Here is a 17,100-nt window from a genome sequence, read left to right as displayed (position 1 = left end):
CCAAACGGGGAACCCCCTTTACCCTTTTGTTCCCCCTCCCCAAAGTATCAAACACGAGAAGGATGGATGGGACAGGAAGATGCCCTGAGAGCAGGGGGTTAGGAAAATGATGGGCATGGGCTACCTTGTAGGTGAGGATCAGGATCTGCAATTTGAAATGGTAAAATAACAGATTTCTCCTTACCAAACAGGGGAGTTGGGTTAGGAAAAGACAGAAGGGTTTTGGAGGGGTGAGGGGTGAGTTCAGTCCCTGACACTGTCCTCTTGTTCCTGCATGTCCTCTGGCAAATTACCTTGTCTCTCACTCTCCCACCTGGGAAATACCCCCCCGACGTAGAGTTCACATTAGTGTGAAGCACAGGCCGGCGTAAGGGACAGACGGCACGGACTTAAACCAATCAGCTGTCCTTCAGTTAAAAAAACAGAGACTTTAGAGGAACCTGAGCAGTGACTTCACGCTCAGCCTCACTGATGTCAGCCGGAGCTGCCAGGACCTCCCCACGGCCCGGCGTGAGTAGGCTCGCTTTTAAAACACACGGGAATTTGGAGCACAGACGGCAAGTCCCAGCGGAGCCGGTCCGGAGCTGAGGGTCCTCCCATGGCCCCGGGCCCCGCTGCCGCCCGGGCGGGGGGTGCCGTGGCCGCAGTGGGGGTGCGCGGTGCCCGCGGTGCCCACGGCAGCGTTTGCCCTGTACGCCTGCGCTCTCCCCGCCGCCCCGTCAAACACCGTTCCCGGGGCGAGGGCACCTCCCGCCGCCTCCGCCCTTCCCCCGGGGGGGCCCGTTCCTCCGCCCCGGGGCTGCCCCGGCCCCTGCGTGCCCGGGGGCCGGGGGCTGGCGGCGGAGCGAGGCGGGGCGGGACGGGGGAGGGCTCGGCCCGCTCCAGCGCTCCGGCCCGGCCAACCCGCGGCCGCCGGGGCTGAGCCATAAAAGCGCCGGGAGCCGCCGGGGCCGCGGCTCCAGTTGGCCGCAGCCGTGCTCGGCGCGCCTCGGGGTGGGCAGCCCGGCTGGCCCCCTCCTGCCGCCCGGCCTCCCCCAGCCCCAGGGACCGCGCCGGGCCCCCTCCCCGCCCGCCGCCCCCAAGATGCTGTTTTGGCACACGCAGCCGGAGCACTACAACCAGCACTCGACCGGCAGCTACCTGCGGTGAGTCCCCGCCCGTCCCCAGCCGCCCCGGGCAGCGTGAAACTCCCGGGGGTGCCCGGCGGCCTCGGCACGGGTGTTGGGTGGGAGCGGTTGTCCTCCATCCCCGAAGCCGCTCGCCGGGCTGCACGGGCGGGACCCGGCAGCCAGCGGAGCCGCCGCATCGCCCGGGGTTAGCGCCGCTAACTCTTTCTGAGAGATGTGGGCTTTTTTTTTTTTTTAATTTTTTTTTTTTTTTTTTTTTTGCGCCTAGTTAGACAACTATCTGCAATTTTACTTTATTGCTTTTGCCGGTTTCTCCCTTCTCAAGGGTTTCGGTAGTGCAGTTCAAAGGAGAAGGTGCGGTAGTTGCAAAGCACTGTCAGAAGTCTGCAGAAAACATCTGTTGGCAAACTAAGAGGGCATCCAGTTTTCTCAGAATGGGATTTCTTTCCCCTCTTTTTGGGACGATGGGTAAAAAGCTTAGATTTTCACTTTCTGAACTTGTCTAAACCAGCTTTTTCCTGCCTCCACACAGTTGCATTTAATTAAATGTGCCTAATTTAAGCACAAGGGCTGCTAAACAATAGCCTGTAACATGTGTAGCACGAACTTGTATTTCCTCCCTCCAAAAGACGACAAAGCAGACAACTTTGGGAGTTTCCTTTCTGCTGGGTGCTTATGAATTATTTTTTTTCTGAATATGTAAAGCTGAGCATTCAGCTGGTGTCAATTGCTGCTATTCTGCTGAAGTGTGATTTTGCTGAATTGGAGCGGTGGAGAACCTGGCTGTGGCCCAAGAGCCTTGCTTTCAAAATGTACCCCAAATAACCACTGTTGAGAGAACATTGAGTTTGTCTGGCGAAGCACTTCGCACAGAGATAATACTTCCCTTTCAAGGAGACATGCAATCTTAACTATTCCTGCTCCCTATCAGTGTATTTGCGAAGCAATTTTTTTTGACTAAATAATTTTCCTTTTTTATCAAATGATACAATACCATGAGATTCTTGCTTTCTGGCAGCTTCTCCTTCATACATGGTTCTTCACTTCTTCCCTCTATCCCAGTAAGTCTGTTTTAACAACATGTATGTGGCTAAAGTCTCCTCCTCCCTTGCTTTGTGCTTGCAAACCTGATTAGTTTAGGACAGTGAGAATGGCTGTAGCAAAGGAGCACCAGCATTGGTACTTGAGTGTACGGTCTCTGCGTTAGAGATCATCTATGGTGCTTAGGCTCCATGGATTTGTAGCGCAAGTGCTACAAGATCATCAAGTCGGAGTCAGGCTTGAGCCCACAATTCAAATGCCTTTTAATTGGCCAGAAAACACATTAGGTTATTTTTGCTGGCTTGATGCTAGTTGGGCGATAAAGGATACTTGATCTGGCAGGAAGGTTGCTAGTATGAAGGTAACCTGTCAGTGTTTTGGGAACAAACTTCAGGTTTAGTGAGTATCTGCCACTGACCGTGGTGTTTTTAATCTGGGACTAAAATCCCTAAAACCAGTTTTTTGGCAGCAATGGCCTCAGGTGTTTCAGGGAAGGTCAGTTGACTAAAACCCTTGGGTTTTTTTATAGGCACCTCTAATTCTGGCCAGTTCACTCTCCATGGGAATGTGTCAAGACTTGCATTTCTAGAGGGGCTTTCTTCTGCTGAGCTGCACCTCTTGGAAGGCTCTCCATACCCACTTGTAGCAACTTTGCAGAGGAAGCTGAAATAGTACAAACCTTGAAGTAGCTGTAGGAAAAGTTTATATCAACTGTACTTTGCAGAGATCAAAGGTTTTGTGTGTATCTGAGACATCCATGTAAATTCTGCCATACCCCAGTGGTATCTGTAGTTATAGCAAGACAATACTACAGAAAAATCCTCATAAATCTTCATTAATTTTTATGCAAACTCGGTTTGTATTTCATTCTCTGTTCTGCCAGATGGCTGTACTGTCTCAAATAACTTTCTCCCTTCTGAGGTAAGTGGACTAACCCTTCGTTAAGACCAGAACTGTAAAGCTTTAGCATAATTGGTGAAACTTGAGAGACTTTTAAGGGTCTCCACCTTTTTCTTTTTTTTTTAGGATGGGAACTGTTGTAAAAGCCTGCTTTTTCCAAACTTGATTTGCATCTCTTGAGTGAAAAGAGTTGAACAAATATTCTGATGTCATATGCACCTATAGCTAAGAAACTCTTTTAAGCCTTGATCTGTTGCTCACGACCTTCTAAGTTGCAAACGCTTTTAATAAGGTGAAATGTTTTAGAAGAGCTTCATCCGGAGCCACGGATGTCACTGGCCATTAGTTCAAATGCTATAGGAATAAAACTGTGATTAACTTGTGTGGCTTCATCAGTGCTTTAATATGGCAAAGCTTTCCAGAAACCCAATCAGATTCCTCTGTGCTTTCAGTCTCCAGTGATCAGACAGCTGTTCCAGCAAGTGTAGGGGTGTTAAGAGCCTGATGTGAAATACGATATTTGAATTTTGACTTCCCTTTGCGTAAATTTCTCAACCATTTCCGCTGAATAGGTGTACAAATTCCTCACCCTTAACTGGTAAACCTGGGCCAGATTTTGTGTGCTGTTTTTTGCAGAACTGCAGAAGCTTTCAGGCTTCAGAGTTTTTGATCTGTTCTCATCTGTAAAGCAACACGCATTCCAATAGCATTGTGCAGACGAGCGTGTTAAGAGCAAATGTTGGCATCCAGGGTGAGTGAGATGACTCTGTGAAGCAGTATCAGATCCTGCACGTGTGTGGAGCAATGTTATCTATTTCAGAAATCTACTGCAGGCATTTCTGTCACTTCATTACAGTAGTAAATCATCACTAAGGAAAAAACAAACACCCAAACTCTCTCTATGGCTGCAATTAGGCAAGAGCTGTGATTATGTCAGTAATGCCAGTAAGCAGATGGGGCTGGATGCCTTCGAGTTGGTGATAATATGGAGGGGGTGGGGTTGGAAGAGAGAATGGAAACAGAGACGGGTGTTTTCTCCTGTCTGTATCTGAAATGGCGCAGTTTGCTCTCTGGCTTTATTTTGCCATAAACAGGGGTACTCGTGCTTGAACCAGGTACTTCAGCAGTTTGCTATAAACTGCTGCACCGTTTCCCTGATGACCTGGGTAGCCTTCAAGGTTGTGGATGCTGTGAATGAATGCAGGGTGGATCATTAACTGAACAGGCAAGGAAAAAATTCTTAATGCCCTTTACTTAGGGAGCATGCCTGTACATGCTGGCATGTTCCTGAACAGTTTTTCTTGAAGCTTTTTTGTGTATGGGATTACTGAAAGGAGCAGAACAGCAGCCTCTGTAATGGGACTCTCAAGTCTTCGCACATCTGGAGGAAATGGAGGAGGAAAAAAAAATCACTTCTAAACTGTCTCTGTGTTCAACATAATCCTCCTCATTTGGAAGGATATTAATGTCTTAAGTAGGTGGACACAATGATAGAAATGGTAGCAACATGGGAAAGGCTAATGTGGTTCTTCAGTATCAGACATGCTAGGATAAGGATGCTTATTCCTAACATCTCATTTTGTACTAATCATTCTGTTGTGTTCTCAGCCTTGTTAATACCTGTTCTGCTCGGGGATTAGCCTGGGTTGGGATCAGTTTGACTGTAAATTGGCAGGCAGGTCAGCATGAACATCTTGTAAAGGAGCCAGAACTAGGATTGTGCATGGGTCCTAGTGAAGCTGCTCCCGAGTACCCATGTGTGCATTTATGAAAGTAGCCCCGTGCTCTCTTAAGAGTTATGCAATTCCTTAGGACCAGGTTTGTTAGGGTGCAAGGAGATGTTATGAGTCATTCCAGCAGTTCATGCCATCATTTATCTGAATGTCTCCTTTTTACACCAGAGCTGTGTCTGCTCCTCGCCCTTGGCTGCTACTTGTAGACATTTTACTAATCTGACATTCAGCTGTCAAAATAAAGTGCTCTTGCTTGCCTTTTTTTTTTTTCCTGAAAGGCTTTCATCTGAGAACCCAAGTACTCTTGAACAAATGTATTTCCATAAGGATGAAGAATCTATTTTTTGATAATTTTTTTCCTCATCAGGAAGACTGCTTAACTGAAAAGTAAATCTGATTTATGTTTTAAAAGCATAAATTAAATTAATTCTCAAATAATCTATTTTGGTAATGCTATGTTCTTTTGTGCCTAGTGCTGATATCCTAGAGGTAGAAGTTGCCTTGTTACATTACACAGGCAAAATTCTTTCTTTTTTAGCCCTCATAACTTGGATGTTTCTCCAGAGACCATCCACATTATCTCAGAGCATGAGAAGCAAATGCAGGTTGAGGTGAGAATGTTCCGTGAAGTCTTTGTAACTAAATGTGTGTGAATTGTATGTTGCAGAGATGTCCTTGCGCTGCCAATCTTCAAGCAGGAAGAACCGCAGCTGTCTCCTGAGAATGATGCCAAGCTGCCTCCCTTTCAGTACGTCCTCTGCACGGCCACATCACCTGCTGTGAAACTGCACGAAGAAACCCTGACCTACCTCAACCAAGGTAGGGTCTGTACTACACTGAAGGAGGGCGTATTTCCTGGGAACAGTTCACGAGAGAGATTGAGTCCCATACTTGTGCCTTACTGGGAGGGCAGCGGGATGGGAAAAAGAGGGAAAGAGATGGGGAGAGCGATGGAGGAAAGGAAGATCATTTATTTTTTCACATTTATATACCAGATTGTCAACTGATATAAAATAATGAAGTACCATTGATTTAAGTGTTGACTTAAAGCAGCATTATAGCATGTACAGTTCCCTGTGGCCACGTACTGGCTTGACCTCAACTTGAACTGCAGCCTCCTACCTTCATCTTAAAAGGCCAGATTAATTAAGCAGGGTGGCAAGCTTTGGGTTGGGGAGGGCCCTTAACATTGCAAGTCCCCAAGGGCTGCTGGAGGGCATCGCCAGTGGATGAGTTAGCAGGTATCCAAGGGCTCCTCGGTGGTTTGGGCGGAGTGTGACATCGCTCCCACGGGCTGGGTGACATGACTCTGCTCAGTCCCTAGCTTGACAAGTTGCTGGGGTTCAGTGCGGCAAGGTCCTCTATAACTGACCTCATAGGCTAACTCTTACTCCTGGATAAACAAGCACTGTGTGTTTCTCTAGGCGTTTTTTTTTCTCCTCCTTTGGCAGAATTTGTGCAGACACATCTGTGGTTGGAGTTTGGCTGTCACTTTGCAGCACCTCCTGCATGTGGGTCCTGGAAGGATCAGACTTCTCCAGGCACAGATTATGCTAAAACTTAAGTACACTTATTTTCTGCCAGGTTGTAAAGAAGGGCATTAGCCTAGCAACGAGCTGAAGGCTGTCTGCCTTCTGTTACTGGGATCCTCTCCTGCTTCAGGACACTGCCCCAGCTCCTCAAGCTTTGTACACTGAACATGAAGCTTAATCAGGTGCTGCTCTGGCTACCTTTTTCTCAATGTTTGTACAAAGCAGAGCTCTGACTTCCTTTGGGCTCTGTCCTCAGCTGTGTCTGGCTGCTGGGTCGGTGTTGGTAGCTGGTAGACCATGGAGCTCCCCTAGGAAGACCTGCAGGCTCTATCTGAGGAGCCAGATGTTTCCTGTCACGTAAGCTGGCACTGTGCTGTCTCACAGATCAAAAGGTTCTTGAGACTTGTGACTGTCTCCCCAGTTTGTCCATCCAAATGCAGCATACCCCTGGAGGTGATATGGGGCATATCAAGGGTGAGATGGAGATGAATCTTCATGTGAAACACTAAATTATTTCCTATTTCGGAGTAAAAGATTTTGTGAAAAGCAGTTGATGGCCAAATATTTTTAGCATACATGAGGCAGTGCCTGCTCTTTTACATTGCTAGGGCAAAAGTTAGATGACTCTTTACACAATACTATGAATTTAAAAAAAAAAGTCGTGACTAGAGCAGTCTAGGTTTTCTTATGTAAAATAAGACTGTTACTGCCTTTGCAGATAGACCATGTTGTGTTAGGCTTTCTCCTGGTTACTATTGCAAGGAGTTATCTGCTGCTCCATCTTGACACAGTACTGACCTGTTTCCTTGGCAGACCACCAGTTCTCATATCTTCTGCATCTGTCTTTCATCCCTCAAGGGGGAAGGTGGTATGTGTCCTTGCAGAATACACCCTGGAGAGCATGAGGCTGGACAAGCCTGGAGGAGCAAAGCAGGAATGAGGATGGCAGGAGCTGTGCAGTGGGGCAGAGTTGGGAAGGGGCTGGGGGAACAAACGGGTACTCCTTAGTGCTGTTGGCTCGCCACAGTGGATGGAAAAGGCACCTTTTCCTAGAGGGTCTTTTGTGGTGATTAGTGGTAAAATGTGGTGCATCTCCTGACAGTTGAATGGCTTGCTGCTTTCTGTTCCTCTTGGCAGGAGCTTCACATCTGCCTGCCACCTTCTCAGGAGCATCCTCACCTCATTTAAGCTCCCAAGCAATTTGTCTTCCTTCTTACACTGAGATGCTCTGGGTTTCTTGAAAAAACCTCTTGAAATTCAAGGCTCTCTGTATGTAGATAAATTACTAATTTTTTTTTCCTTGATCTTGCAACGTACCTACTTTAAAAGCCATTCTGCTCCACTCCAGCACATTGCTTCGGAGTCCACACCATTGGCTGCATTCTTGCTCCCAGCATTGACCCTTTCTGGTAGCAAGGCCAGGCCTTGACTGTAAATTCATCTGATGTAATCTACCTTGATACTAAGTCCCTTAGACTAAAATCCCTTGCCTGTGCTAGTTAGGAAGAAGGGACTGGAGCCTGCTCCCATGTGGATATAGGCTGCTGTGAGAAGCTTGTGTGTTTATTGACGGTAACTGCAGATATGAGGAGAAGAGGATGCTGGACACACTTGTCAACCAGCTGTGGTCAGAGCTGGGAAGGCTATTTTCTGTTTGTGGGATATCATTGAGGACATTGCCTGGGGTTAAAAAGAGATGAGGATTTGCCTTGCAATTCCAGGACAAAGAATCAATTTTAATTGGCAGGTAATCTCCCAGCTCACTTAGAGGTTTCTGTTTAGGGACTTCTATGTAAAAGGGTATTTGGTCTTTTTTGTGACATCTGTGTCAAAAGCATGTTTCTCATGCATTGACCTTCTGGAATAAAAAATAGGAAGTGTGTCTGTTTAAAAGCAAAAATTAAAGTGCTTGAGTCAAATTTTCTTCTCCTTTCAGCAACATTTGTCTGTGGGAACCACTTTTGATTCTTGAGCTCTATAGTTTCCCAGCAGGTACATGTTGTGTAGCTATTTTCCCATCCCTTCTCCAAAACCAGAGGAGGGTGCTGCAACACTTTACTCTGACCTGCAACACCAGGCAGGGAATCCCACAGTGATCTCCATTGTCCTGCCTGAGAGCTAAGTGCAAGTTAAAGGCTCTGACAGAAAGTTAATCTCATTAATAGATTTGTTTTATGAGCCTGAGGAGGTATTGTGAAGAGGACCTTGAGGTAGTCCAGGTCTCTGGAGCCAATGCTCACAGCATGGCAGAAAAGCTGACTGACTGCAGAGCACTGCGACCCAGCTGCAGTGCCATAGCCATCTCATGAAGCAATTTAGACCATTCCCTATGCCTTATCACTTTATGATCACTGTAAGCAAAGGGACACCTTTTGCACCTTACCCTCTTTCTGTGCTTATTGTCTGTTCAAACACTGTTACATAAAACTTCCCTTCTTCCTTGTATGCTTGAGTTTTGTGATGGATTACTTTAGCAAATGGGTGACTTCATTAATGGATGTCCCTCCACCCTGTCTGCACTGGTGAGAACTTCAGTCACAGCTGGCTCTTAGTAAGGCAAAGACAGTGGCTGTCCCCACTCCAACAAAGCAATTCACATCCAGTGTGGTTACTTACCCAAATTGAGGACTGGGTTTCAGGTTTTCTGCTTGTTGGGTGACTCTTGCCACTTGCTGTCCAAATGTTCCTTCCTGACTTGAGCTCTTCATCACTCAGTACCTGACCTTTTGTCACCATGAAGCAGCTCTGCTCCCTGCCCTGAAACACTCCACCTGTGACTGGTTCAATGGCAGTTGGTGAGTGGGCCAGTTCAGGAGATAGTCCATGTGCAGAACTGGATAGAAGAAAGGTCAAGTCTGACAGAGCTATGGAGTGGGGAAAGCTGGAAGAACTGGGTAGCAGATTGGAGGTCTAGCTGCATAGCAGAGATGGAAGAGGAACTGGTGGAGAGATTCAGGAGAAATCTGAAAGGGCTGGGAAAAAGGGCTGTCCAGAGTTTGTGTGCAAATGGGAGAGGGCTCCAGGCTTGTGGAACCTAATGACTTCTCGTAAGCCTTGCTTCTTGCTGGATAGACTCAGAGAGATGGTCGGTGGCACCGAGGAGGAAGTCGTCTTTGGCCTGGGCTCTCCACAAGGGTGAAGGAGGAAGCTGAGAGGATTCCTGAGCTGGAGACCAATGTCTTTAGCAATGGCAGGGGAAAGATTTGTGAGGGAGCATAAGGGAGGGAGCTTAGCCGTCTTGTTAAGTTGACTTGGGGACATTCAGCAGTGGCAGGCTCCCAAGCTTGTCTGCTCCAGTTTGAAACCATGAGTGCTCGCTGGCTGCAGGTCTAGAACCAGCCTGTAAATGAAGTAACTAGAGTCAAATCCTTAGCTTGGTTTCCAAAGACTGACTCATTGCACTTGTCCTTCCCGATCTCTTCCTCCTGCCTTCCCACATTCCTTGGGAAACTGGAGCCAGAGCCCTGTAAGCCCAAATTGAACACGATGTTAGTTGGATAATCCTTAAGGCAGTTCCTACATTAAGAGATCTTTACTGGACCTCAGGAGGATTTTGTCCCATTTGATGGGACAAAGTATAGACTTATTAGTAGGGTGTCTTGATGCCATTCCACCTTCAGTCCACGAAACAGGTAAAGGTGCTGTGTCCTCACATTAGTAGCTGCTGCTGGCATTGTTCCTTTGGTTTGGGATTGCATTTTTCAGCAGAGCTATGCTGTCCAGAACTCTGCAGCACAAACATCGCCTAACGTTTTGGATCTAGCCTGCCTTTTAGCACTATTTCGGTGTCTCTTGTGGATAGGAATTTTCAGACAAACAATTAACCAGCAACCATATTACAAACCACTGCTTTAGCAAGAGGGCTTGATGCAGTTGCATGTTCCATGGTCTGCAGTCATATGGGGTGTGGTTTGACCATGGCTGGTTGAAGCTAGTTACAAACACAGACAGAAATGGGAGCAATGAAGGTGGTTCCAGAAATTGCACCAGGAGGAATGCAGAGGAAACAAGCACTCTACAGTAGATCTGAATGCTAATAAATGTGAGGAAATAAAATCATTCCTTTTAAAAAACAAAACAAAAAGCCAAAAACACAAAAACCTGAAAGTCATTGCCCAAGGGAATCAGCTCATACTGCCAGAACCACATGTGGACTGTGAACTATTCAAGTCATGATTTTGATCATGGCCAGCATTGGCTTGGCTCAAAGCATCAGATCCAAATTACTCCAAATAGAGGGTGGTTAAGGTTGATGGTGGGGGGAAGGGGGGGTGGGTATCACTGAGAGCAGGCTGTGTGACAAATCCAGCCCTGTCCCCCAGTGCTGCTTCAGAGTAACTGGTCATCACCCGCCTGTAAGTTTTTCCTGGGCTCTGTTCGGCTCTCCAGATCTCTGGTATGTGACTTGTGGTTCTTGGCCATGTGTGGATGTTAGTATACAGCTGGTTAGGGTTAGGAAGGTTGGCCATCTCTGCTTTACAGTGTCTTCCAGGAGTCATCTTTATTGCCAGTCCTAGACAGTTCAGAAAACAAACAAGCCAAAAACCCAAACCATGAGAGAAAACCACTAACATATGAGAAGACCTGTGATGATATTTGGAGCGTTGCTGTAGAGGTGCATAAGCAGCAGATGCCTCATGAAGCTATAGAGGGACTTATTGAGTCCAGGTCACATCTAAATGAAAGCCCCGAATTTCAGCCCTCAGGTGCAAATGCATGTATCCAGGTTCAAGACACGTGTGCATAAACTGGTACACTTTAAACTGTGCTGTGTTTAAAATCTGCTGGGTGTTGTACTGCCTCAGCTTACTGCAGACATGTGCTGGAAAGGTGCAGAAAGCATTGGGCAATCAACAGCTGAAGAAGACCTCTTGAAGCTGATTGCTAATTGCTTGGGTAGGAGATGAAATTGCTTGCAACAGAAGGCAAAAGAGAACCTTTGTCTCCCTTAAAAAGTCTAAAGTTCAAATTTGGTTGTCTAATCTTCTACAGCCAGAGAACTCAGTTTTAAACACTGAGATTTACAGTAAATGAAAAAAGCTGTTTTGTATTGACGTTAACTCATACGTAATTGAGTTTTTATGGGGTCACAACTGTCTGAATGTTTGTAGTTTTCCTGGAACAATTCTTTATTTGCCTAAATGAAGTGTAGAGAAGGCTGAGTGACCAGCTCTGCCTGGGTGTGCTTCTGGTTTAATTATAGCTCTGTTTGTGGGGATATTTTTGCTTTGTCCCATGCTAAGAACTGCCTCTTTTCCTAACAATCACTGCCATTACTGACCAGGCCCTGGGTATTTCAAGGAGCTCTGCTGTTGGTGGCCTCTCCTGTGTGAACATGCGCTCCACCCTTGCCTGAGATCACAAGCACAACAATGACTTTATGTTGCTGAGACTGTGAATATCAGGTGCTCCCTGGTAGCTGCCCACCTATGCATCCTTGATCCCTGATCATTGTGGGGTGCCATACTGCTCCTTGACCCCTCTCCACTCTGTTCCTGGATCTGGATGGCTTAAAAAAATGGCTAACAAAGCTGGTTTGTCTTTCCTGTTTCTGAGACTGGCTACTTGGTATTTTTGGTTCTTGTGGTGCACCTCTTCATCTTTGGAGAAGGAATTTGTCTCCTGCCTGACTTTGAAGACAACTCTGAGTAGGTTTTGGTGTCTCAGCTGAAGCCATTAATTGTGCTAGCAGCAATTTTCCCATATGTTTGGCAGCTCTGTCTTCACTTGGCAGCCCAGGATAAACAACCCTGCCTCCAAACCACACCATCCCTAAGCTCACTATGAATCTTGCTTCAGATGACAGGGCACCTCTGCATAAGTAGAGCATCTGACTTCTGTTGTCCCTAGGAAGCTAAAATCTCAGTTGTCCTTTAACGAAGAGACTGTTTTCTATTCTTTCTGTAATCCTTTCTTCTGTTGCTAACATCTGGATGAAATTCAAATGGGATTGTGAACTGGCTGGATTGTAGCCTGTGCACAACTCCTACTGGAAGCCCCTACACTGCATTTTGTTCTCCCACTTCCATAAATCTTCAATATCTCTGAAGGAAGGTGCTCAGAAGTTCCTCTGAGGGTAGTGACAAGTAAGAGAATATCTGTAAGATTTTTTCCTTACGTTCCATGTCACGTTTTTACTTTCCTCCATTATCCATATCTACTTTGAGATTCTTGTAATTATGATAGTGAAATTTTTGCCTGTGTTTTTACAGCATTTGCTGTCTGTGTCAATGTACCTATCAGTCTAAGAAGATGTGGAAAATTTTCAATTAGCTTTCCCTAACTTGCAGTGTCCTAAAAGATCACATTTTAGGTAGCAGTAAGAAGCTTGGGAAACACTGTAGGTTTGACATGTTTAGCTGTTTGTATAGGTGTAATGTATGATACCTTCTTTCTGAAAAGGCTGGGGAAAAAACCACCCTTTTTTCCCTTTGCTTCCTACCAAGCATTTATTATGTGTTCCTGAAATTAGGCAGGAAGTACTTGAGCAGTGAGAATCCTCTTGTCCTAGCTCGGTGCCACATTTGTGACCTGTGTCGAAGGTACGGTCTGCTTTGATGGGATGGTTGTCAATCACATCTTTTCCCCTGCTCTGTGGTAGGCACTGAGTAGCCAGGTGTGGGAGTGGGACTTGCTTTCTCCCACTTTCTTACTACAGAAATGTGGTGAAGGAAGCGACTTACCTGAGGGCATCAGAGGGAGCTGCTGGGTGGGGTCAGGAGTTGTACTCAGCTCTTCTGCATCCCTCTTCAGCACCCTCACCCAGGACCATTCTTCTTACTTATCTGAAACTCAGGTAAATATTACATACAAAGCTACTCTTACAGAGCTATAAAACTTGTTGTCCAAATTGACTTAGAACAGGTTGAAACCAGAAAAAGCCTGTATTTTTTACTTACACAGAGGGGGCTGAGGTTTTCTGAGCTGGGCAGATGTGACTAAGATAGCCCTGGGTGTTTCAAGTACATGCTAGAGAAGTGGAAATACAGGAAGAAATTATTTTCACAGGGCAGATATTTTTTCAGCTTTCCGTCAGAAGTCTGTAATTTCTTCACTGATTAATTGGTATTACAAATCAAAGTTTATACCACCACGTAGATTAGGTGGAGTCCAACAAAGTGGATAAGGTCTATGCAAGAGAAGCCCAAGTGCATACAGTGAACTTAGCAACTGGAGTGTTTCTGTGTCTACTGCCTGGTTTTGTGTCCTTGATTCAAAGTTAGACTGCAGTCTTGGAGGAATTAAATGTCCATCCCTCGCTTTTGGGTGGAAACCACTGTAAATGAGGAGTGTTTCTGTCAGGGCCTGTTAGCTATGAAGTGTTACCACTGTGAAATAGACCATCTTCAAAAGTCTGGGAAGAGTAGAGCTCAGCCAAATGTTCATATAGTAAATAAGCACTGAAATTTTCTTCCAGCAAACTTGTCTCCAAGGCATGTGTTTGGCTTTCCCACAAGAAAGAGGTAAGGAAAGAGAAAGAAGGGGACAAAGAAATCCCCTCAAGTTGGGGGAGGATTGTAAAAGGAGGCAAAACCTAGGAAGAGACATGATAGTGTAGTTTTATGGTGTGGTAGTAGAATTAGTAGTTGAATTGGTCTGTTGTGTTCCTGTAGTCTTGCTGCCCTGGTGGTAGTGGCATGTAGGGCAGGTGTCCTCACTTGCTACTGGACTCGGGTACCGAAACACAGTGGAGCTAAGGGAGCTTTGTTGCAAAAGGAAACAGTCAGGAGGTGGGTGAAGGGCAAGACTGCAAATACTGATGCAAGGCATGTGTAAATTGTGGTTTATATTGCCACAGTATAAGCAAGTTCAGAAGGAGATCGTACAGAAGAGGAGTTTGTGAGCATTGGTCATGACTGGGCAGCTTGATATGGATCTGATCTGGACACTGAATACTAGAAACTGGGAAGTTATGGCCAGGAAAGGGTGGGCTATGTCCACCCTGCTCGATCCCTGGGCGCTTATAACTGCATGGTGTGTTGAAGATGAGATGTGGGGCAAGATGGACTACTGTATCGGGATAGCTCTTGTGTTCCTTTTGCATTTCCTGGCCCACAGTTGTTCCTCCTTTGCAGGATTTCCATGTTTCTAGCATAGCGGGAGCTTTCAGGGTGGCCTATTGTGTAGCTAGTGAATTCATAATATCCACTGGATAAACATCTCCTACAGCATCTTGTCAAATGGGGCTACAGGAAGCAACTGCAGAATATCCACTGCCATTTGTGGCCTGGGGAGGGAGGATTCTGTCCTTGCTCCTTCTCCTGCAGAGTGTCTGCACACGGGACACTTCAGTGAGTCTTATGCTAAGTTTTATTTTTGCTTTTGTCTGGCTAAAAAGGTGTGGACAATCAAGCATGCAAGTTCAGATGCCATATCCATTGCTCTTGCCTGTTTACCCTATGGGTTCATTAATCTTTCTTGTCAGAAGAATCTCAGTGTGTGCCTGATGCCCTGAATAGTTGCATTCGGCTGTTTCAAAGGTGATCCTTTTGCCTGCTGGATGTGCTTTGGTTTAGCAGGATAAATGCTTTCTTTTTTTTCCCCCTCCCCCTCCTTCTGTGTGCTGCATTTGACTGTCAGCATTCCTTTGCCTTTATCTGTGCGCTGTTTAGGATGTCCATATAAAGTTGCTAAATGGAATTTTTATTGGCCAGCTTGGCTTAATAATCAAACAGTTTCCAGGCTGGTTCTGTCTGGTGCTGTGTGGATCCATTCTGAGAAAGAGGACTCGCAGTTGTTTTTTTTTCTTTCCACTGACTTTTGTTGGGGATATTGCTTAGTATAAGGTTAGGGTTTAATTATTTGCTGGAAAGGCAAGCAGACTGCTTGGCTAGAAGGAAGGCCTGAGTCATATTGGTCTGGAACATCAGCATCCTAATTGGAAATTAGTGTATTGTATCGGTGTGTCATGCAGAAAACCACAAAATGCGTAGTGCAAGTGGCCCTTGAAATGTAATACCAAAACAACAAAAAAGCAAGCAGGATATTGTGGTTGTATAGCAAATAATCTTTGAACAAAATGTGACTTTGAGCTTGAAATAATGATAATCTTCTATAATCAGAAGTTGCCTAGAATTCCTGACGGCTGACTAAATTCCAGCAATGGAAATCAGTTAAAGTGTTGTAGCTTGTAATTTCTGAGCGTGTGAAAGCATTCCCATGTTGAACTAAATTATTTTTCATCCATAGAAAATTGTTGACTTTCAGTTCTTTCAGTTTTTGTCCCCAAACTAAGTGGTCATGACTGCATTTAATGTGCATTAATTACCGAAGACAATAAAAGTTAAAAAAGTAAACAGTCTATAAATCCTCTTTAAGATAGATGAAATTGCTTTATGAATAACCAAGCAGGAACTCTTTGGACCTGGGTGGTTACTACTTTGCTGGATACTACTCTTGTTTGTAAAGCAGAATTGCTCAAACTCTAGCCTAGGAGGATATTGCATAAATTTGCTATTACTCAGGGAATGTCTGTTCAAAATACAAATTACAGTATATCATCACCCACCCAGGTTTTTATTGGTGCCCTTGAAGCTTTCAGTGAAGCTGGGAGACAAATTGCATGTCAGGAATTTAATGTGGTTTTCCAGATGTTTATTACGGTTGTGTCCCCTGCCTGAGGTAGGGAAGAAGGGTTGTGGCAAGCTCCGTGTGAGGGGAGCACCGGGTCGCGCAGGCAGGCAGGAGCCTGCTTTGGCCTCAGCTGTGCTGGGGATTTGCTTGCAAAATGTATTCTTCATTTCAAGTAGTGACAGAGATGCTTTAGGTGCCCTCGTATGTATGTGCTCAATATTACATGACCAGGCTGGTCACCAGCTGTGAAGCTGTCTTGAACCTGTGGTGGTGCAGCTATGGCCAATGTCCAGAGCACGGAAGGAAAAGAATTTCAGCAAGTTGCTGGCCTTTAGCACTGGGTTTAAGACTAACATTCAGCAATGTTGAATATCACCATGGTAAAGGGAGCTTGCTGTGAAACCGCTGCTCTCCATTGCCTGTTTCTTTCAGGCTCTTCCTTCCATCTGAGCCCTGTGGATGTTAAACCTTTGTCAGCTGAGGACAAAGATATTGTCCTGGTCAAGGTCAGACCATTCAATCAAATCATTGCAGAGTCTCAACATTGGTCCCCTCTGCCCCTGTCTCTAGCTTTACCACCAAGCATTGACATGGAAAGATGTAGTCTAACCTATATTAATCTGTATTTCCATCTGAGACAGACAGAAAAACTCAGTATAGGGGAACTCTCTATATTTCAGCTGTATGTTTTGGGCTGAGCTGGTTGCAGTTGGTCTTGGAAACTGGGAATACAGTTTGGTTTAGTCACACTTGCAGCCACATTTCTTTACAGATTTAGATACCTGAGTAAGAATGATCTGTTACTGATTTAGTTTTAGTAGAAAATTGCAGTCTATGCCTGCTAGTGCTGATAAGTTGGTGATGCGGGATTCATAGATGATCTATGTACCAGAGCCTTGAGTGACTTCTTTGCCCTCTTTGATGCCGGAGGAGTTCAGGTTTCTTCAGGTTAGGTCACTATTACTTGCTTTATTTTACAAAGGGATCCTGTTTTCCAGCATCCAAGTACTGATTCTTTAGTTTCTGGTGGGGGTTTTTTTGGTTGTTTTTTTTTTTTTTTTCTTTTTCCTCTGCAATTGCTATAATTGCAGGGCTGAGATTGTAATTCACCATTTCAGGAGTTTTGCTGGTATTGATGGTGGAAAACATAGAGTAAACAAGGCTTGGAAGGTATTTTTCAAGGAAAAAATATAA

General features: G+C 45.5%; 1 protein-coding gene across 2 annotated transcripts in view; it reads left to right on the top strand.

The window, feature by feature from the left end:
* The first annotated feature begins 948 nt into the window (after positions 1-948).
* Positions 949-17,100, top strand: part of TFCP2L1 (transcription factor CP2 like 1) — a 37,878-nt gene continuing 21,726 nt past the window's right edge. For both annotated transcript variants that reach the window (XM_075757028.1, XM_075757027.1), the window contains exons 1-2: positions 949-1,145; positions 5,469-5,620. In XM_075757028.1, the coding sequence (XP_075613143.1) occupies positions 1,084-1,145; positions 5,469-5,620 (214 nt within the window). In that variant the 5' untranslated portion in view covers positions 949-1,083. The remainder of the gene's footprint in view (positions 1,146-5,468; positions 5,621-17,100) is intronic.

This window comes from Balearica regulorum, chromosome 6 (genome assembly GCF_011004875.1).
Source record: "Balearica regulorum gibbericeps isolate bBalReg1 chromosome 6, bBalReg1.pri, whole genome shotgun sequence".
Lineage (NCBI taxonomy): Eukaryota > Metazoa > Chordata > Aves > Gruiformes > Gruidae > Balearica > Balearica regulorum.
This window is presented reverse-complemented; position numbering and strand designations above follow the sequence as displayed.